The sequence below is a fragment of the Ixodes scapularis genome, unplaced genomic scaffold (genome assembly GCF_016920785.2).
Source record: "Ixodes scapularis isolate PalLabHiFi unplaced genomic scaffold, ASM1692078v2 PGA_scaffold3__209_contigs__length_174095766, whole genome shotgun sequence".
Classification (NCBI taxonomy): domain Eukaryota; kingdom Metazoa; phylum Arthropoda; class Arachnida; order Ixodida; family Ixodidae; genus Ixodes; species Ixodes scapularis.
The window spans coordinates 156718966-156741749 of NW_024609868.1; the positions used below are offsets into that span (position 1 = coordinate 156718966).

At 44.5% G+C, this 22784-nt stretch overlaps 1 protein-coding gene and 1 pseudogene across 1 annotated transcript in view; one reads left to right on the top strand and one right to left on the bottom strand.

The window, feature by feature from the left end:
* Nucleotides 1–223: 223 nt before the first annotated feature.
* Nucleotides 224–922, bottom strand: LOC120840282 (annotated as a pseudogene).
* Nucleotides 923–7366: 6444 nt separating this feature from the next.
* The window catches only part of LOC120840578, a 58327-nt gene continuing 42909 nt past the window's right edge, over nucleotides 7367–22784 (top strand). Inside the window, exons 1-3 of the mRNA XM_040211152.1 lie at nucleotides 7367–7392; nucleotides 14228–14280; nucleotides 21617–21632. Of these exons, the coding sequence (XP_040067086.1) occupies nucleotides 7367–7392; nucleotides 14228–14280; nucleotides 21617–21632 (95 nt within the window). The remainder of the gene's footprint in view (nucleotides 7393–14227; nucleotides 14281–21616; nucleotides 21633–22784) is intronic.

Here is a 22784-nt window from a genome sequence, read left to right on the forward strand (position 1 = left end):
AAGTATTTTTCTCAAATTTGTCACATTATTATTGGAAGTAAATTCTTTGTATACTGGGATGTACACCAAAACAAGTTTGATAAACGTGCGTTATTGGTGTCAATGGGAGAAATAAGGCAAAACGCTCTCACCAGAGCATTCGAAGGCTTTGTCTTTTTCACTTGAGTGCTCGATTTGACCTCAGAATCAGGACTTCTTCGAAATGTTCATCCGACATCTTCGATCGCAGTTTGGTAGCAATTGCTCCTCCTATGCTGGAAACGCGCTCCACCGCCGCACTGCTTGGAAGCCCCGTGTTGAATTTTAAGAATACGCTTTTCAGCAGCGGCATGTGCTTGAGACAGTCCAGACTTCTTGTCGGAGCAGGTTTGGTGTACTGCACAAACTCCTGTTCCCATGAAGCAGATGAGGACGATGTTTCGAAGTTAAAGAAGTGCTCACAGTCTTCTCCGTCCTCACCACTTTGTTCGCCTGACGACGCTTTTTCTATAGTTGATATTCGCATAAGATCGCTCTTTAGATAATCCCAGGCCCGCTTACGTTCCACTTCGTTGTCTATCCATGCAACCTTAAATTTTGGATGGCATACGGCAGATATTATCAAATGTTTTTCTTCCTCCATACCTGCAAACCTCTTATTGATCGCCGTGATTAAGCTCTCGACCACCGGGCGGCAGTACCTCAAGTTCTCCGTCAGCAGCGCGGACATTTTTTGCGAAGTGAAGCCACTGTAGGCAGGAGCTATGCCATAAACATGCTGTGTTGGCGCTGGACAAGACTTATTGCTTGTGCGAGAGGTGTAAACACCTGAACATACTCATCAATAAAGTCAATGTCTGACTTCGTGAATCGCGGAATTTTAAAATTCTCACAAACTTCCTTCAACTTTCCCTCACTGTGAACAAGCATTCCGTGAAGCGATTTGAGGCGTATGTAGAGTTCCACCGCGTGAGGACAGGCGTGGGCAAATATCCTTCACAGTTTGAAGAGATGGCGTCAACAACCACATTAGACCTCGCTTGCTTCTTCCATAATGCCGAGTACTTGCTGAAAGGATCGGAGTTGAGTCCTCACGTGCCTTACTCTCACGCTCCAATTGGCTCACCGAGGACACAGCTTCCACTGTTTACGGCGTCCCGCTCAAACTCGCTTGTTGACGTGGCTTGCCCTTTAGCGCCAGCACTGGCATCGAAGCCATCGGCGGGCCCAGAAGACGTCGGCCGCATGGAGAAACGAAGAGTCGAGTGCACACGCACCTAACCTTCGCAACGCAACGACGAGCGAAAGTCTTCAAGCTTTCATGTTTTTTCTTTCTTTTTAGGAAGAAAGAGAATATTTTAACGCGAGCGCGTTTAGGAGCTCGTGTCACAGAAAATCCGTCGGATGTCGGTGGCGTCGGTGGCGTGACGGGAAATTCCTGAATGGTCGATAGGGTCGTGACGTCACAGCCACATGACTTCGCGCGGGAATTTCAAACAACCCACAACGCTCATGTGAAACGTGACGTCACGCGTGGAATGAAGGTGGTCAAAGACATATGAATTAATGATCGCCGCATGTTTCAATTGATCCCACTTGATAAACTAATTCATTTGCCTTAAAGAAAAGTTTGAAGAATTTACGCAGGATCGCACCCACGACCCTTCGGTTGCGAGCCAGACATGCTACCGACTAGGCAGCGGAGGGCTTGGGAATGGCACTGCGATCCTGCCGTCATTAGAGTGCCTCGATGTCTGTCTGTGTCAGGGTAAAGGCATTATCGCATCGAGTGTTGTTAGCGCGTGCCGAGCAAACACATAATTAACCCTTGCGGGGTAAAATGGCATCAAAGCAATGACAAAAGCTCCTCGATCGCGCCGAGAGTGTTGTATCATAAGAACTAGGTCGTGGTGTTTACTCGAGCATGAGAAGCGATTGAGAAGGCCATGCGAAGGGGGCCCGATAACCCTATCGCGTTCAACTCTTAAAGGCGAAGGTTAATCGTCCTTTCAGTTTTTTTTTCTTCACACACATTTTCAGTTTTTTAAAGTGCGAAATTTTAGTTCGATTTATTGCGTGGAAACACTAAGTGAAGTTAAATTGCTTGACGACTGTAATTATAATTTATTTTCAGTTATATGTTCGATTGTGTTTTCCACGATTTTGACGAAGTGAATAGAAAAGTACCTGTAAAAAGTAACTTCACTTAGTTACAAGTTACTGGAAAATGTACCTAAGATACAGATACAGATACTGAGAAATGAAAGTACCTAGGTTTGTACCTCAGGTACAAGAAAAGTACCTAGATACCGATTTACAGTTACTTGTACCTAGGTACTTTACAACCCTGCTCTTAGGGTCCCGTTTCCAGCCTGAGCGGCGTCGGCGTCGGCGTCGGCGTAACCGCGGGGGGGTCACGTGACCCCCCCGAGGTCACGTGACCCCCAAAGTCACGTGACCCCCCGAGGTCACGTGATCCCCCGAGGTCACGTCATCCCCCGAGGTCACGTCATCCCCCGAGGTCACGTGACCGCCCCGGGGTCACGTGACTACCCGCAGGTGACGTGACCCCCCTCAGTACCCTTCCCTACTCTTCCTCAAGAGCTGCGCTCCAATTCGACATTACGGGGATTTGTAAACGGCTTTCATTTTTTATGCTAACTGTTAACTTTTTAGAGCGCAGCTCTTAGGCGCCCGTTTCCGGCTTGAGCGGCGCTGTGGTCGCCGTCGGCGTAACGAAGATCACCCAAAGGTTACGTGACCCCCCAGGTCACCCCATGGTCACGTGACTCCCAAGGTCACTTGACCCCTCCCAAGGTCATGTGAACCCCCAAGGTCACGTGACCCCCAAAGTCACGTGACCCCCCAAGGTCACGTGGCCCCCTCCGTGAGGTCACGTTATTATTATGCTCCGGGAGGTCAGGTGACCCCCGGAGCATAATAAAGAATGAGGGGAGGTGGAGGAGAAGGAGGAGGAGGAGGAGGGGTCTACCCTCCCCTCAGTACCCTTCCTCCTCCTTCTCAAGAGCTGCGCTCCAATTCGGCGTTACAGGGAGTTGTAAGCGGCTTTGACTTTTATTCAAGAGCCTCACAGAATATGTGGTGCATCATACTCGCAATGCAGGACGTCCTTTTGATGCTCTGCTAAAAATAAGTCATTTTCCCCTTATGTATCACTGGATGACCAACTAATTTCGCTTAATTGGCACATTGAACTCTATGCAGGTATTCCAAACTGTTATTTTTGCGTACAGGGGAAAGTTAGCATAAGCATACATTCCAGAAATAATTAAACATTGTAGAGGACACTACCATGAACTCATGCACGTTCAAGTTGACGAGGTGGCCAATACAACATAGTGTATTCACACAATGTCAGACTGCCTTTGAATGTGAGTTACTACGCACAAACATGGCCACTAAAAGTACAATAGGCTATGAGTCACTCTCCTTATGCAGCTGGCTATAGTTGACCTTGTCTTCCTTCAGTTCTCTCAAGGATTCTAAGTATATGTTTAGATTTACCTTTTGGCACTCATGTTTGTAGGTAATGACTCAGCCTGCAGATCATCGGCAACGCGGAATCCATGGATCAATTTGAAATCCCGATGTATTAAGAATATGTGGATAGTGTGAAATATTTCCTGGTCGACATGCTGCACTGTGTTGGAGTATGAATCTTAAACAAGCTATGTATGAAAGTGTCACCCCCTTTCTCTTCCCTCCCCCAAAAAATAATGTTGGTTTGCCCCCACCGAGAGAAAATTGTGCTGACACTCACTGGTGTCAGACAAGGCTTACTCTCACAAACATGATAAATATATTAGAACTGAAGCTATCGCTTAGCGTAAGTAAAAGCAGTTCTGCCAACTATCCTTTTGATCCATAATATCACAAGGTGGAGGCATTTCTCCAAACATTTGACTATAAAACATTGCTTGATGTTTTACGACTCGAAGCACACCACCTGGAAAGTAAAAATTTACTTTAGCATAAATTCCATAATGAAAATATAAATAAGGTAGCGTTTCATATTTTCGAATAACACTTGCTATGTGAAGCAATGTTGCAGTGTATAAGCATGGATGCAGAAGACTGCCAGGGATAAGGTGACGTGTGCCGTGAAACGCCTCTGAAAAACATTTACCATAAAAAAATTGGAAAAAATGGCTTAAATAATTTTTGAGATAGTCATGGTGATGTTTGCACATATCAGGACAAAACCAATTTCAGAAATTTGTGTACAGGGCCCTTGCTTGTGAACTGTGATTCAAATGAGGCAAGGTCCTGAGCTATTAGGAGTCAGCAGCTACTGCCTTGCTTGTCATGTGCAGCATCCCCAACATTCTGGATTTCCATGCGCTGATCGCTGTTGTATCCATTGTGTCAACTGTCAACACCAGCTAAGGTAAAAATATTCATTTGACCAATAGTGTCATTCTCATATATCACACCATATGAAAGAACAATATTAGACCCAGCAGATTAGTCTTACCCTCCAAGAAATGATAGATCTGCAAAAATATCACTTTTCTCTTACTTAAAAAGTTCAGTGTTGCAGCCTCTACTTTAAGCTCTTCAGCAGCTTCAAAATCTTGCGATGTACAGCTGTCCGCTTCCTTGCTCCCGTGCTCCTTGAGCCCTTCTCTGGGTTGATTTCGCAGATTTGGCTAGGAAGGCACGACATATGGTCAGTTAGACTTTGCCCTGTAGATATACAAGGTGGACCTCCCAAAAGCAATAAGAATTTTTTTAATTATTATATTTCTCAATACATTTCTAAAATTTATTTACCCTCAAAGTACACTCCCTGAGATGCAACACACTTTTCCTGCTGATTTTTTCATTGTTCAAAACAGTTCTCGAACTTGTGCATTACAAGAGAATTCAGTGCCTTCGTCGTTTTCCTCTTTACCTCCTCCACATCTTAAAAACAATTACCTTACTTTTCAGTCAGAATAATTCGTAATGAAAAGTGACACCAAGTGTGTCATTGTCTGACGTCTCTGTGTACTCAGGCATTGCCGAATGATTGCCTCACCATCGAATGAACTCGAGGGTCGTCGAAGTTTCCTTTGGCTAGGAGAGGTTCAGTACATTAAATGTGGCGAATTGAAGACATACTGCCTCCAAGAAGGGCACAGGATCAATGTACACCTTTGATGCTCTGTTATGACAAAACAGAAGCCACTGAAGATGCCTCCTGAAAAGAAATACAAACTTGTTTCTAAGAAGTAATGTATGGGCAATTCGAGACCCTGAAAATTAAAATTCAAAAGCAATTAATAGTGCTATACTAAAAAGCTCCCGAGGCAAAGTCAGCGGTAACACGGAATGTATACCATTTTTTAGACCACCTAAGACTGGGTGGAGGAAACACGACGACGACGTCGTGTTTCTTCCACCCAGTCTCAGGTGGTCTAAAAAATGGTGAAATTACACCAGCTCGCCTGCGCCCTAACTGTTTTTTCACGGAATGTATCATGCGCAGCCCTGGAGGGCGTGAAAGAGAGCCTCGTATGGCGATATTAAAGCGGCACTGACACATCAAAATCATATTTTTTTTTTATTATCCGAAACGGTTGAAAACGATGCCGGGACATTACCCTCAAAATTTGAAATTTGGGAATTCAGTATTTGTGAAGTAAAAAAACAATTTCCAAATGCCGAATTCGAAGTTCCCGCGCGATCGGCGCCGGTGCCTTGACGTCAAAAATTGCGGAGACCTCAGATTCCACTTTCCTGTCACCACTCCCTGCTGTTGCCATGGCGACCCAAAGCGAGGAGGATAGGAGCGAGCGCCGGCTAGCGCCGGCGTTGCGGCGGACCGGTTTTGAGCGGTGTCGCCTGTTTTCCGTTGGAGGATACAAATCCAGGAGACGGCACCACAACGAACTCCCGATATTTGGTATTTCAAAAAGAAGGGCCGTAGTGCGTTCACAATTGCGTTAAAAAACATGTTCTAGGATTGCCGTCATTAAATGTTATAAATATGCCGCCTACAAAGCTTCTAAATTTCCTGATTTTTGACGTCACCGATCAAAAGAAGCGAGGAGGCGAGAGGCGGGAAAATCAAACGCCAAAAAGTGCGCGCGGGAAAATTTTTTTTCGCGATTCGGTTTTTTTTGCGTGTCTATGGCTGCAACTTGCATCGTTTTAGACAATAAAAATAAATACGACCTTTGGGGTGTCAGTGCCCCTTTAAGCCGTTTTGTTTCACAACGCTTCTTTTTCTTCTGTGCTGCACGTGATGTTCCCCGGCTCGAGCTTGTACATGCACCTGCCCAATGATGGCTATATGTTACCTGCTATTTTGTCTATGTTTTTCAGTCAGTCCTTGCTGTATGCATCCGGTACTACAAAGGATGACACTACCCTAAGTAAAGCGGACATGATGGCAGCCTTTCTCCTTTTCTATCAATACTGTTAATCTCTTTCGAGATTGTATATAAAGCATATAAAGAAAACGAAGCATACATTTTTGCGGTCTCTGGCAGTTTTAATACATTGGTTTACCAGCTGAGGGTCCCAGGTTCGAATCCAAGCATGACCAGTGCTTCTTGATACGGTTGGAATTTTAGTGTGTGCGCATCCATAGGCGAGACATATTACGGGAAGTGCTTAAGGCCAGCCTCATGACATATCCTGTGCAAAAATTAGGACAAAAACGATACATACTCAGTTTTATCACCGTCATGACTGATACCTGTCACACGGGCAGCCTTAACCGTGGTTAAGGCTGGCCGGCACGCAGCAACGAAAATTCATCTTTGGCAGGTACAGAAGCACTTGGGTAGAAACGGTCTACATTCTAATTGAAGCCGACGGTAGCAAACCACAGCGCCCTCGCGTAGTTTGAAACGCCGTCAATAGATGGGGCAAATTTTAAAAGGTGTATCTTCCAAGTATAAAAGATGACATAATTTTTAATTGAAAATCAAAGAAAATGTTCACCTGACCAGTAAACAACATTATAGTGGCATCAGTCACACACACCTACGTTTCAATATTCTTATTAATATCAAGCAGAGCGAAAATCATTCAGCCTTTTCACTTTTGTGAAGAAGGAAGATTAGCGGAGCTGTACTCGATACGCTGTGTGCTTCTTCGTCGTCGTCGTCTGTTTTTCGCGCTCTTTCCTACGATGAATTCCCACCAACCCCCCCAACTATTCATTCTTCTGTCATAGATAGAAGGGTTGCCGCTACCTAGGAGCGACGGCGGAATCCATACTGGTTGTGTGCTTGCCGCCGTCGCTTATAAATGACGGTAGCTGACCAGGTAGGTTTGTGTCGACGTACACGGACCCGATACTGGGGAACCTAGCGCTTAACAGCTCCGCTGTAAAAAAATATCTGCGCACTCAGCTCATGAATTAATGCATATAATGGCTTTGGCAGTATATGTGAAGAAGTAAGTAGCTAAGCACCACATATATGACATATACGCTGAACTCGCAGAGCTGTCCTATCACTTTGATATGCGCTTACTCCGAAGATGTGAAAACGTGTCCTTGTGTGCTCTTTGAAGTGGCAGCCCAGAATCGGTAGGAGCACCTTTTCCTTGGCCCTGGCATCCCCACGCTTCTCTGCGACCTGTCTAGATGACATGCAGTGCAGAACTTCCCCATTGTGCTTGCTAGTGTGGTACCCCATCAGGACGTTTGCACACGGGCTTACTCCTTCAGTGAAACACTTCTGTAGATATAAAAAGGCTATTCAACATTAGAAAAAATGCTCACTAAGGCATTTCAGCTTGATATCCTAGCCAAGGAGTCTGTCAGCGTGGTGATCAGTTCACTTTGCCCGGATGCACACTATTTTGAAGGAGAAAAAAAAATACTCATAACCTCTGTACACTGTTGAAAGGAGCCAGTCAGATACAGCTTGGCTTGAATAACTCATTCACCTTCAATCGTCTTCTCTTAGGCGTTCCCAGGAAAGCCCAATGATTACGAAAAGGACAACAAGAATCAGTCTGAGCATACAAGTTATAGTTACGCCAGGCATGTAGCAAAGGGGGTGGGGGGGGGGGGGGGCGAAGCAGGGAGCCGACACCTCCTCCCTGAAATCCTCCAGTTTTGCTGCCACCTAATCCTCTCCCCAACCCAGTGTGTCTTGAAAAAGGTTCCCCCGTCCCCTCCTAGAGCCCCCTCTCCCCTTACCTGAAATCATGCCCATGTGCGTGGTGCACGGAATTCTGAAATCTGCGCAGGATTGTACGAAGCTATGTGGGCAAGCATCTGATCGCAGGCCATTTGAAACGCACGATGAAGCAGGGCGGTTAAGTCTGTTTTACGATTTCTCCTAAGCTCGGGAAGTTCGAAACTCATACCTAAGGCTCCCTGTTTTTGGTGGTTATTTTTCTTCAACTTGGGGGGTGTTTTTTCTGTGTTCATTATTGTATCCTAAAATCTGTGTTTTCCGGTATCTACTTTTAGTGCCGGCCAGAAATCGGTTGTTATCGGGGCTTAGGCCATAAATGCAAATGCATATCCACGGCATTTGTCGAAAGCACAACTCTATTTCTGCAATTCATTGCTAAGCGGAACATATATAAACAATTTCTGAAGGAAGAAGCAGCGACGTGGACAGTTCAGTGCGGTCAGGGTCCGGGGTCAACACAAATAAGCTGATGATAAAGGTTGCTTCCGTTGAAATGGGGTTTTTCTTATTGAAGAAGAGTTGTCAATTTGAAGTTATTCGGATTTTCAAAAGAGACGAATGTAAGGTAGGAAACACCAGTTTGTGAGTTTAGTAAAGCAGCCTTTTTACAATCAAGACATTTTCGACTATAGTTGTACTACCGACAGCACCGTTAGCTACGGGCAGCCGTGGCTGTTCCGTACCCCCAGCGCCACATAGCGGGCGCCCTTTGAAGAACTGCGCCCTCCTTGTGCGGCGGTATATCATACTCTCTCTCCGTCATCTGCTAGGCAGAAAACAGACGCCGCCACAGCGGTTTAACTACTCTGAAAAGAAATAGGAAATAAATAAATGAAAGTTTCTGCCCATACCCATAACAAATGTAGTGCTAAATGCTTACATTACTATTCTGTGTTTTAAAACCAGTTTTGGAATTGAGGAAAGACTGTCAACAGCCATCTGTCCAAATAATAAAAGTAATCTACCTAGATATGTATGCAACCATCGCCAACAATTATCTTAGCTCGGTGTGTCCCCTTCATTCGAAGTTCGGCCGAGTTGTTTACAGGAGTCAAAGAATCATCGTACTGAAAGAGGCACCTACAAAAGCCTGTGAAGGAAACAACGGCAAGCGCTGTGGCGGCATCTGCTTTCCGCCAAGCAGACGACAAAGAGAGCATGATATTTTGCCGCACATGGTAGGTGCGGTATTTTGGAGGGTGCCTGCTGGGGGGACGAAATGGCCACGGCTGCTTTGTAATAGCTAACACTGTGTCGGTTATAGTATCTAGTTTTTGTGATGGGGATCAAAAATACCCTTTTGTGGCGCTTACAAACAAAAGTTGTAACTAATAAATAAGGAAATGGAAAACATGTCCGAGGGTCAGAATAAAACATAAAAACTTGTCAGATTCGAACAATTTGCAGTCCCAAAATTAGCATTTTTTTGCATAAATTTGAATCTGCCCGATTTGCACTGGCAGGTATTTTTTCGGATTTTATCTGATTTATCTGAGAACGCAGAACTCTAGCCATAGCCAAATCTTGTCAAGAGGTATAGCTTTAGACTGCCGGGCACTCTCCCCGGTCAGCTCGAGCATGATAGTGCAAGGCTCCCGTTCAGGAGAAATGCCGGAAACATTTAGAACACTCGCCCAACACCCCCATAACACTCCCCTAAGCTGAGTCCAGCTCCCCTCCCCCCTCCCCCGCCCCTCTCCCAAGAATTTCCTGCGCAAAGTACACACAAGGCTATACACCCCCCTTCCTCCCTTACCCACCCACCCTCCCTCTCCCTCCCCTCCCCCTCCTTCCCTCCCTCCCTCCCTCCCTCCCTCCCTCCCTCCCTCTCTCCCCCTCCCCCCCAAAACCCGAGTTCAAATTTTGGATAAACCCCTGCCCTTCTGGGTGCTGAACCAGCCCTTGGCATCGTTATCGCGGTTCTAGGGACGGTAAGGTAGATCTCGACTAGGGATGCAGCGAACCACCCTAGGCTCGAATTCGAAAGGTTTCAATATTTTCGAAACGAACTGATGTTCCAATTCGAAAGGTTTCAATATTTTCGACTATACGGATGTTCGAATTCGAAAAATTCGCAACTTTCAAAAATCGTGGAGTTTCGAATTCGAAACGTTCGAAGCTTTCACGGTTTCTGAAAGTTTGGGTTCGATTATTTCGAATATTTTTTTTTTACTTGAGGTTCGAGAAATTCGAAGATTTCGAACTTTCCTAAATTGAAAATCGAGAGAATCGAATTTTTCGAATTTTCGGGGATCTGAAATTCGAAAAATTCGGACGTTTCGATTTCTAATAGACATAAAGTTCGATCAATTCGAAGATTTCGAATTTCTTTCTACTTAAAGTTCGAAAAGGTAGAAGGTTTCGATTCTCTTTTAGGGCTAAATTCGAAAAAAAAAGCTTTGAAGATTTCGAATTTCTTTTAAGTCCAAGTGCGCAAAGTTCGAAGTCCGGTTTTCATGTTCCGCCACAGTTTCAGTTTCAAATAACGTTTTCACGCCTTGCTGGTTTTCACGAAATCCAGTTTCGAAAAGTTCGGGTGTGATATTTAGACACCGCGAAGTCGGGTCAGGGAATTAAATGAGACGACGAGTGTCTCGGATGTGCTTGAATATTTGCCAGTGCAGATTGACGTGTGACCATAGAAAAGTAATTGTGACCGCCAGCCCGAGGGAGTCATTAACGTTCATCACGAAGTAGTGATCACACGAACGCACTGTTCAAAGATACTCATTCAGTTCGAAGCGGCCAGGGGCAGGCAGGTGGTTGCGGCTCAGAAAAACCTTGAAGCGATCTGGCAAACTGCCTCCCTACCCCCTGGCAGGCTGGTAATAATCCGATTTAACGCCGCCCGAGTGACGCTGGTATATAGTAAGTTTGTTTTGTACATGATGCAAAATCCTGAGACTGGGAATGAAATTTGAAAGAAAAAGTGGAAGGCAGAAAAAAGGGGACAGGACATTGTCACAAATTCAGCTCAGGACAACATCCCAAATTCAACTCAGCTGAACATTTAGCTAAGGACAATTTCTCAAACTCAACTCAGCTGAATTTGAGACGTTGTCCTGTCCCTTTTTCTTTTCTTCTGACGCTATTTCTTGCGAAGTCCATTCCCAGTCTCATGATTTTGCATTATGATCAACATACACCAGCTCTCCTGCACCTTGACATTTTTTTTAATTTGTAATTGCTTTGGAGGTTTATTTTCCCGGACGAAAGAAACACTGAGAAGTAGCTGACACAACTTGAGATCGAGGAGCGTTTTATTATACCAGTGGCGTCGAAAGGGGACAAACGGGGGGGGGGGGGGGCGGGGGGGCTTCAGTCTCTCTCCCCCCCCCCCAGATATTTCGGACTATTAAAGAAAAACAATACAGGGAAAAAGGGTATGGTCGTGCTTATTTTAATCTGAAATTATTTATGCATATGCAGCTACTGTTGCTCTTCACTGCATAAGAGATCCCGTAGATGGTCATTGTTAGAAACTCGTTGTTAGAACACACGACTCGTCACATCCTGGGTGGTTCGGAAGTTCGAAGCTATGTCTTTTCGACCTAAATAACTGTCTCATTTGTAAAAAATAATAAATAAATAAACAAAACAATTAATTCAAAAATAAAAATCTGAAGAAAAAACAAAACTATCAGGAACCCACCGGAAGTGTTGTATACTTGCATAATCAGAGGCCCAGAACTATGAAACAAGTTTCTCCTACCAAAATTTGTACAGGCTAATCATATCTGAAAGGGGCGCTGCAAGGACTTTTTTATTGTTTTTTAGTTTGCACCGAACATGGGCGCACTGATCTTAGTAACTTAGTGAAACTTTCCTTTTCTCGAAGTCCGCTTTATTTTAAAAGTTAAAGGCAACTTTGAATTACGAAACAAGCGAAAATCAAACTCCCTCATGACGTCCTTGGTTGCTTGAGTGACCATGAACTAGAGGAGGGGCAGTGAGCTCATCGAGCGCTCACGGCTGACGCACTCCGTGTCGACGGCGCGAGAGGGCGCCACTAAAGCATATTCTCGATGGGCTGTATGCAGCGGGCAGCCAAATCGGCTTTCATTGCATTTGCTGCGCGATTAAACACTAAGTCGGCATGATACTTCATTGGCCACAAACGAAAACAAACACGGGGTAAAGAAAAAATAGTCAGAGTGCAGGCGAGCTGGTGTAAGTTGAACATGATTGTAAACCTGAGACTGGGGCAGAAAAGAGAACACAACAGAAGGTAGTAACGTTGCCTCCTCTTTTATTACCTTCTGTTGTGTTCTTTTTTCTGCCCCAGTCTCAGGATAACAATCATGTTCACGGGGTAAAGATCAGTTCAGAATGGGAGCCACTTGGCGCTGCCATACCGCGAAATGGCCAACCGCAAGACAAAGCCTCTCGCCAAAAGCCTTCGGAACGCTCGGAGCCGGACTGATCCTCTTGTCCATACGACCGCAGCTCCGCCGCGTACATCCGGGACCTTTCCGTGTCGGCGGCTGATCCCACTGCTCCTTTCTAGTATGCGCCGCATTTTCCACCGCTTGGTGGCGGGTATGTCGACGGGTCATTTCTTGTTTCTGTACTTTATAAACTGCATTGGTTTTTTTCTGATTGAAAATACTGAACAAAAACTACTTTTATAAATAATTGAAACGTTTCGCGCCACTTATATTTTGTATTTCGACCAAAAAGAAGCTTTCAGCGGCTCTGACGAGTAGTAAGCCCAGGACCAAAGACGTCACATTTTGCGCGGTTTCGGTACCGCGGCTCGCCCTCGTCGGTGGAGGAGGTTCCGCGTCGTCCGGTTAAAATATGACGCACGGATATTTAGTTACTCTCTCCGTGCCCGCTGGCTTGCCCGAACCCCAAGAGACGAGGAGACTGCAAAAAAGGTAGACGCTTAATTATGATTGCAGGGCCCCTTTAAGACGACACATCTCCACCATAAATAGCTTCGGCTAAAGCGTGCTTCAAATATGGCACAAACGACAATGGTCAAAAAACCGTCGTCCTTCTTCGCTCCTTCGGGAATCTATTTCTTTAAAACCAAGCATGACAGATGATTGAAATAAACGGCATTGTCTTTCGCAAGGAATGGGCCACCCGCTGTAAAAATGCAAAAAAAAAAAAAAATTGCGAATGTAACTTATTGTTTGAATCCAAATGAAACCGCCCACCGATCTTTCGAAGTTCGACGAACTTCGAACTTTTACCCTAAAAGTTCTAAGATCGTCGAATGTTTGATTTTTCAGGAATCGAAAGTTCAACAATTTTCAAATTCTTTAGATCAATAAGTTCGAAAGTTCAAAAATTATCTAAGCCCGGGAAGTTCGAAAGTTCGAAAAGCTTCGAACCTTTTAGTGCAAGAGGGTCGAAAGTTCGAAAATTATCGAACTGTTTAATGTATCAAGTCGAAAGTTCGACACTCGTCTAATTTTGCAGCGTAATAAGGTCGAAATTTCGAAAAGCGTCGAACTTCTTAGTTTAGCAAGTTCTAAAATTCGAAATCTATCGAACTTTTAGACCACTTAATGCGATCATCTAACCTTGGGTTCGAAAATAAGTTCGCGGCATCCCTAATCTCGACTGTCTCGACCTAAAATCCAGTGTTAAAAAAACTATGTGAGTTTTAAAAGAACGTACCAGAAGCTAGAACTATTATTATATTAAAGAATTGTATTAATTTGATAACCCATTTTTAACGTTCTTTTGATTTTATTAAACACAAACTCTTTTAGGACTGGTTTTCTACAAAGATTACTATTTTTTTAATTTTCCGCTACTTTTTTTGTCAATCAATCTTATCCGGACATGCGCACAATGAATCAGCCTGACCCTTCTTTCAAGGAATCCAGCCAGAGTGGTTGATTGCCGCCGAGAAGCGATCACAATATCTTTGCGGAAGTTCCGTGAAAGAAAGAAGACAATCTATGGTGCAATACTTTGTCCAATGCCGAATCACGCCATTTTTTATCGTTCCTTTCTCAAGAGGTACAGCACGTCGATGACGAGCGGGTGATTGACACGTGAGATTCAGAGCATATAAAACGCGCATACCGCATCAAGGTGTAGAACAGACATTTCTAGAGTCCCAGGCATGGCCTCGCCCGTTTCCTGCCTTTTCGCTGTAGCACTTCTGCTCGTGCTGGTGAGTGTGCCTTTCTAGCTACTTGGGTCTCAGCAGCCACCTATGTGGTACCTCATTCCCGCGTTTTTATTCAGAACTCATGTAAGGTTTTATGCTGGAACCCTCCGCAATCTTGATCTCGCGTAAAACCTGTTGCGTCGTTCATGTGACCTTGCGTGCTTGTTAGCATCACTTCCCGATTTCGTTCCGAGCGGGCTGTCTAACCGAACCGTACCCAAGCCGAACAGAAAATCAAAAATATTATTTTTGAACAATCTGGGGCTAAACCGAAGCTTTAAATAAACATTTGGTATTCAACCTCAACCGGAACGAATTCCCTATTAGATGTGGCGGTTAGCGGCTCACGAGAGAACAGTTCGGTATAATGAAATGTGAGCCGCCTTGTTTTTCAGGGTAGCGGGAGGAGGGGGAGTGAGCAGCGCATTGTATTTAAATAAGCGGCAGTGACGTGTAGACAAGTAAAGACTACTTCAACAAATAAATAATTTTTGCGCTTATGTGGATCACAACGTGGCGTCGGCGATTTGGCCTGGAACGGTGGCGTACATCTATAGCTATCTATACCAAGAGGCGAATGAGCTATTCTTTGTTTTGTTTTGTCGCTACTAAACAATGATCCCCGAAGAAAGAGAAGGGGAACATAGTAGACAATATAATATAATTAACTGCATGTTTGGTCATTCTGCGAAACACGTTTAAGGGCGGTAGCGATACAAGGTGGGTGGTGTTCTTACTTCGGGTAGTTCCTACTGGACAGGATGACCCTTAATCTTTCAGTGCCTGGGGTGAGTTGTTTTTTTAGTTCAGGTGGTGCCTAGGGCAGGGTTTGAATGGAAACAGTTTACGTCACACCCTTCACTCCTCTTGACGCTGCGCGTATTTCCCTTCAGCACCCGATACTAAGTCCTTCCACTGAATTGTCTGGGTCACCGAGAGTGCTTCGTTGTCTTTTTCACTTCTCGTACCGCGTGGCATTTCGTCACTAGCTATTTCTGCTTCTTTCTTTCTTGCACTTTCCACCAACACCTAGGACGGAAACATCAATACATCAGACATTGGAATCCATGATGACTTTTGTCTCTTTTTGGCCCATTTAACGTGCATAAAACGCGCGCTTTCTTCTTAGTCTCGAGTATTTTGTAGCAAGGCATTTGAATAGATTCGTGACCGTGTAACTCAATAGTTCCAAGAAGCATTCGTACAGCGTGATTAGGCTTTTAATGCCACTTTTAAATATTCTATGCTTGACTCAAAGGCGGGCTAATCGAACCTGGTAAATTCTAGCCAGTGAAAGAAAAAAAAAAGACCGTATAAATCATAATTATAATGTTATATTCCACAGTATATGAAAAAGTTTGCTCTGGAATTGTAATCGGGTTTGTTTGAATTTCTACATTACCATAAAGTGAACTTGTTCTTGTTATGTTGGGTAATTCAGGCGTTATTTCTGAAAGCAGCAGCAGCAAACAGATACACGAGATCTGTTGCAACTGAATGACTTCAGTTAAAGTAGTTCTGTGCAGACCAGTGGCGAATCCAAGGGGGGGGGGGCGGTGGGGGCGATCGCCCCCCCCCCCCCCCCCAAATGCCTCGCCAGGCAACACCCCCCCCCCCCCCCCCCGGGGTTCTTTGTCAGCTCGAAGAAAGACGTAAGCAATCGACGCGAGGGACAAAATATTAAAACAGCGGTGGGTGGACGTGCCTGCTGGGCGCTTTCAAAGTGGAGTTTATCTCCGCCAAGGTCACGGTACGTCCTCCCGACAGGGACGGCGCTAGGAGTTTCGAAGTAGAGAGACAGTGGGGAGGCGCACCAAATATCAGGGTCCTCGACTGCAGGCACACTTCCAAACAAGGCCAGCACGTCGAGCAGAGGGGGAAAATACCTTCAACATATCTAGTCCCCTTTCTCTCTCTCTTTGGAGGTTGTCTGCGAAAAATGTGTGCCCTGAAAGCTCCTAAACGCAGACGCCAAGCAGCCTTTCCAAGGGTAGAATCCTATACACAACGGATTATCCTTCCTCTCTAGCAACCGCCTTTTCATCACTTTTGTTTGATGGTTTCTTCATGGTTCTGGGCTTGTCTTTTGGCATGTCTTTTTTGGCTTGCTTTGAGATGCTGTCGCCCACGGGCTCACTAAAGGTATCTTATTGGCATGGTGTGCTCATTGCCAAGGGAAGTGCGGAGGGGACGTACCAGGAGGAGACGTTCTAGGGGGGGATGCAGCTTGTACAACCAGGTGGCCAATCGCTTTTCTTCTCAACTGAGAGAGGAAGCAAATGCTCTGGGTACAGTGTAGTCTGGGACTGGGCTTCTCCTGAAGACGCTCCGGACTTCCCCACGACCTTGGCTTAAACATAAGCCCGCTTTCGTCCTCGCCTCCATCCCTCACTGAGGATCAGCGCCGCACCGTGGAGTACAGAAAGAAGCCGACGGGCGCCAGAAGGGGGAGATATTTCCTCTAGTGTGCTTCATACTGCCTGCGGTACGACTTCTCGTGGCGGGAAGCTAATAAAATAAAGATAAACGGTACGAGCACTCTAAAAGCTGGAGGCTGCTTACACGCGGTCCTCAAGCCGACGCCGTAGGCATTTATTTGTATACAATGCCGTTTCAACTTAGGGTGGCGGGACATATTTCAGGAAAGGCGCCCGCTACCCCTTGTCTCCCCTTGGCGCCGTCTTTACTTTTCGAGTTAAACGCGGCTTCTGTGGATTGGCGGCAAAGCTGTCGCGCGGGTTTGCCGGAGAGATTATGTGTGTGTCGAACGGAACAGAGGCGGAGCTTGCTGGTTTGCAACTGCGGCTTCGAATTCCCTACCTAGGTACTTGGGGAAAACGAGCCTTTTCAAAGATGCGACTATACATAAATTAAATAGACAGTGCCTGTGCCCGTTCGAGTGAACAGTGACTCCCAAACATCCATACTGCAGTTGTGATCGGCCTTTAGCCCAATTGAGATTCGCCGACCGGACAACCACTCTGCCCCATCATATCTCTGCACCTGTCCTCTCGACCCTGGCGAATGAGCTAACTACCCAGAAACAAGTAAGTGTTCCTTTCATACAGAAAATATCCAGACGAAGTACAATTGAATATAATTTGGAAGGATCCATTGCTGGTTTAAGGTCTTGTCTAAGTTTAAAAGTTATAGTTGCCGAAGTGCAACATGCTTTCAAACATATTCAACAATTATTCGCTTTCGTTCTCTCGAGTTGCATCCAGAACACGTGAAAACACGAGTTTGGGTTGGCAATGCCGCATGTGTTGGGCTCTGGACATTCCAAATATACGGCGAACAACCGACGCCTGGCAGCGTTCGTTTCGCTCGCTGCGTCAGCAGTGTTTTGACGCCGCGAGCAGCGTCGAAGCCGCCGGGCCATTTTTATCGCTTGTTTGCAACGTACTCGCTACATTTATTTAAGCCGCTCTTCCCGTTGCCGCAGCAGTTGAGCACTAGCTCCAACCAGAATGTCTGTCAAGGCAATGTCTTTAAGCTGCCCTAAATCGACTGCTCACGTAGTGTGGGTCTGAAACCCAAGATAGCCTCGACATCTGGCCCCGACAGGTAAACCGATACAAAAGCTCTCAAGATCTATACTATGTTATCAGAGTTTAGTAAAAACGATAACTCCACAAAAAATATAACCCCCCCCCCCCGCCGTTTTACACTGAGGAACCGCCCCCCCTAAAATGGAGGTCTGGATTCGCCCCTGGTGCAGACCGAAAGCTAATATTATAAGGTGACTTGACATCTTGTCGCATCTGATGTACATTTTATATTTATTCAAGTAACACACTAATTTTGATAATAAAACATACCGATGTATGCTACCAAAACATTTATCTTAGAGGCAGTAAAATCTTATACACTCCATTACAGAAACATGAGCAGCTCTGGCGCCCATAGTAGCATTGTGAGAGGAATGAGCGATGATCCAGCTAGGTTCACATTCAGTGAAACCCGTTTAGAACGAACCCACGTATAGCGAATTATTGTCCATATCAAACTCACGGAAAATTTAAATATAAATGCATGTACAAAGTATGACTTATAACGAACAACATATTGGCTATATCTAACTTTTCCCCCCGGGAAGGCTTCCAAAAACGCGCAGACTATCGTCTTCTAGCCTGTCCCTTTTCCCAAAAAAGAAGTAGGAAAGAAAGAAAATTCCAAAAGCTCAAGTTGCGAACAAAATTGAGCGAAAAGAAGCGATTAAGAAGGAAAGGTAAAAAAAATTCACACTGCACGCACGGAAAAAAAAAAGAAAAACTTTTCATTTAGAAGCGTTTGCTCACGATGAGAATAGATTTAGAAGGAAAGATAAGCTAAAAAAAAGCTTTTAGCACGTTTTTACAAGGCGGAATTGAAGAGATGATGAAGAAAGAGGAAGGCTCTCGCATTACAACGAACGCATCGTGGAAGTTCGTTGTAAATATTTTTTGCTATATCGAACTATCTGCTGTATCGAACTGATCGTAGCGTTTCCTGCTGTTTGTTATAAGCGGGTTTGACTGTAAATGGATCAAACTATGATACATCTCTTATTCTAAAGGCCCGTTCACACTCTTGCGACCGAGTACGACTGAGAGAGACGATTTCTCTTACAACTTCTTAAATGTTTCTGGAATGAGGGAACACACTGACATTGTGGCGCCATCTATGCGGTGACCCTAGAACTGCATTTCACAAAAGCGAAGGTTTTGCGGGATTTCCGAGGTCAAATGTGCGTAATACCCATAAAAAGGCTCGTTTATAACATTGACAAAAGCTTTTCGAGCCAAAAAAGAAAGGATATTGCGCGAGAAATAAAAAAAAAATATGCCGGACCGCCGAGTTTACACTGCTTCCCAATAGATGGCGCCAGTGTGTTCTCTGGCTTAAGAAGTTTTAAGGAACCCAGGTTTAAGAGGTCGCAAGCAGTCGCAAGAGTGTGAACGGGCCTTAAGACGTTTTCGTTTTGTTCTAAAAATATTACACCTCGACTTTTTGTCTCACTACTGAAATTAGTGGGTGCTCAGCAAAAGCTGCAGAAAATGCGTGGGCAACAGTCTAGGTAGATATATAAATTAATGTGAACAGGTCAACGTTTAGAGTAGAGGATGGTAACTAAACAAATATTTTTTAATGCGTGACTGAACCAACCCAAAGCGGATCAAAAAACAAAAATACCGCACCTGAACCGAAGCGATGAACAGTTCGACATCTTTGTTCTGATTGAACTACCGTTGGTTCCAGCTGTCCGCTAGACTTTTCTCCAATTCTAAAAAGTTAACAAATAAGAATGCACGGGTTTAGGCTTTAATGCAATGCCGCATAAACTTGTTCCCGGTGGTACTTAGTCGGTATCCTGAAAGGCGGAAAACGGTTTGATTTCAAACTTGTAGGATTGCATATTATGAGCTGTTTTTATCATATTTTTTGGTGTTACAAGCTTATTACCCCTAAACGTTTTATGTAAATTTTTGTAAAAAATTACCACTCATTTTATTTTTCAGTTACAACGGTTCAGTTAAAAAAAAACATATGCGGGGGGGACCCATAAGTAACCAGAATGAATTTCTGGGAGACGGGCAGATCGTATTACCACCTACCACCGCTGACAGTCTTTGCAACACCCCTTCCGACTAAGTTTCCGACTGACGTCGTTTGACAAAGTTCTTGCGGCATGTTTGTGTTCCAACTTTATTGTGAAAGTGACGTTCAGTCCGGGGCAAAGAGGGGGCATGATGGCCTTCGTCACTCGGGGCTCTTAAGTGTTGTCTGGTCGTGAGTGATCGGGGCCCGCTGGAAGGGGAAAAATAGGGACGCCGAGGGAACGAGCCACTTTAACAGTGTCACGGAGCGCTGATGATGGGTGGGAGGAGAGGCTGGAGTGGTAGTTCAAGAGGACGTTAGGGGTATTTGGAAAGTCACCGCAGAGGGGACCATTGGGGTGCCCAAGGAGTAATCTTTAACAGGGAAGCAGGTGGGTAAAAGGGGAAGAGGTTTAGCTTAGCGACATAAGGTACCTTCTAACCTAGATAAGGATGAAAGGATTCTGACACTCATGCAAGTAATTCAGGGCTTCACGTCGCTCAGGCCGTTCTGAAATTAGATCCTCTTGCGGGTCATTCCAACTCACTCCAGCACAAGGGTGTCCTTGTAATGTGTAACAGGCCATGGAGTGGGCTGCCTCATTCCCATAAACGCCTGAGTGATTTGGAACCCACTGGAGGATCACCTCTTGAGTGTAGGATTGCTGGTCAAAAACACGAAAATTTGGAAACAAATGCATGTTGTAGGCTTTTTTTCACCAGAGGATTTCAAATTCATTCTCCGTCTTTTGCAATATCTGATCAGAAAAACCTTTAAGATTCACAAAAGGTTTCACAGTTCCAGACTTTTTAAACGGGTGAACAGAAAAAAGTCAACCGCGGCGAGGTCCGGTGAACAAGCCCGGGGGGGGGGGGGGCGGATTATTTAAAGCCATTTTTGTTGAAAAATTGTTGCAGTGTCAGGGCAGTGCTTTTTCTGGGTATTGTCGTGATGGAACCACCACTCAAACCTTTTCCAGAAATTGGGGCATTTATGCTTCTCAGAGTTGCGCATGCGTCGCAAATCTCCCTGGTAAAACACCTGATTAATAGTTTTACATGCAGGAACAAACTCGCAGCGAACCATTCTTGAAGTCTCTTGGGAACTAGGTTGGCCGTCGATCAATAGTTCAACTCCCTTGAAGCGAGGAAATCCCTCGTAGAGCTGAGATTTCTGTATTGCATTTTCCCTGTATGCTGTCTGAAACATATCAAGAGTTTTCGCCACCGGCTTCACAAAAACAAAACAGTAATTTACGGCCACACACTGTTCCTTCAAATTAGACATTGCAAAAACACGAGTAATGATTTTGAGGCGCCTAGAGAAAAAGTTCACAACATGCCGCTACAACTTTAGCAGACGACGCCTGTCTGCAAAGTGTCTCAAAATCGGTGCAATTAGGCGCTCCTAGCGGCGGAAGTCGGGACTACGAATGGCGCGACCTTCAGATATTTATACCGGTCACTTTTACGTCCCCCCTCATATGCCATACAACAACTAAAAGGTCCTTCTTAGAGAATGCAGCTGAAAAATCGGCGAACCACATCCAGCCGACTAAAACTCGCGGACATGAATTGCGAACAAATTCGCTCGTGGTTGCGTTTAAATAAATGCCATTCGAAGTTCTTATGTTCAAGATGTGCAAAACGGATTCATAGGAGCGCTTTTCCATTCAAGCTAAATATCAAGAAACTTACTGTGGTTATCCTAACTAGAGACGTTGCGCTCACCAAAATGTATTCATATTTCTTGATTTCAGGTCCATCAGCACGCCGGTGAGTACCCCAAACTCTTACCTTTTACATCTAGCTTTGAGCTCAAAATAAAACGAGAATTAACCCTTTCATGTCCATTTTACCGAGGAGGAACATTGCAAACTAAATTTTTTTTCTATCAAAAGGTCGCTTTCAAACAGAAATGCCCATTGTATCTCTAAAGCAACTTAAGGTGTTTCACCCACAGCAACGTAGATTGCGACCTGCGTCTTCTTCCAAACATACACAACGTTTTGTATGGGTTGACAGTCATATGTATTTAAAGGCGCCACCAATGTGGACACGATTATAAATATCACGCCCAGCATTGTTCGTTTATTAAAATTGATCTGAAAGTTATCTCGAAATATATGGACAATGGCGCATTAGCATAGATAGTAATATTTCATGTCTGGCTAACTCCCACGTGAATTATGAACTGTTGTTGCTGTGAAGCAACATTGGTAATTCGCGTCACTGCTTCTTCGGAGGATTATGCTCGAGACTTATCCGTGTTATTCTATTATGATACACAGTGTGCACATTCAAAACAGATGCATTTTGTAGATTCGTGATGATTTAGTGAAACATTTGTGAATTACAGGTTGTTAGCGTGCTTACACATCTTTGAGTAGCTTCTTATCTTTCTGAATTACTTGTTTGTTTTAATTCTTTTTAAGCCGCCGCCTTTCGTGGCAAAAAATTAAGTTCCACGCTTTCTTGGTTTTTTCACTGCCTGGATGGAGAATACGAAACAAAATCGAAGTCTTGCTAAAAAAAATTCAGAGCTAATATTTTTTTTTGTCTGACGGGAATGTGTATTGCGGAAAATGCACCATGTATGCTTGCCTAGTTGGCAACAAAAACTGCTTTAAAATTCTGTAATAAAAAATGAAATAAAAGCCAAAAATTCCCCAGGTACAACATATCACGATGGGGCAACCAGTAATATAAATTATTATTGTTCTTGAAAATTGTCTTATTTCTTATATTCCTGAACCAAACCTGGTATTTTTATCTGTATTTTTATGAAGACGGATTGACGCGAAAGGGTTAACAGAAACTGAAGATCAAACAGATGTTGACCACTTTATATTAGATATCTTTTATTTCATTCTGCAGCACACACAGCTGACGTTTCATACGTTAAATTAAATCAAATTGTTTGAAAGC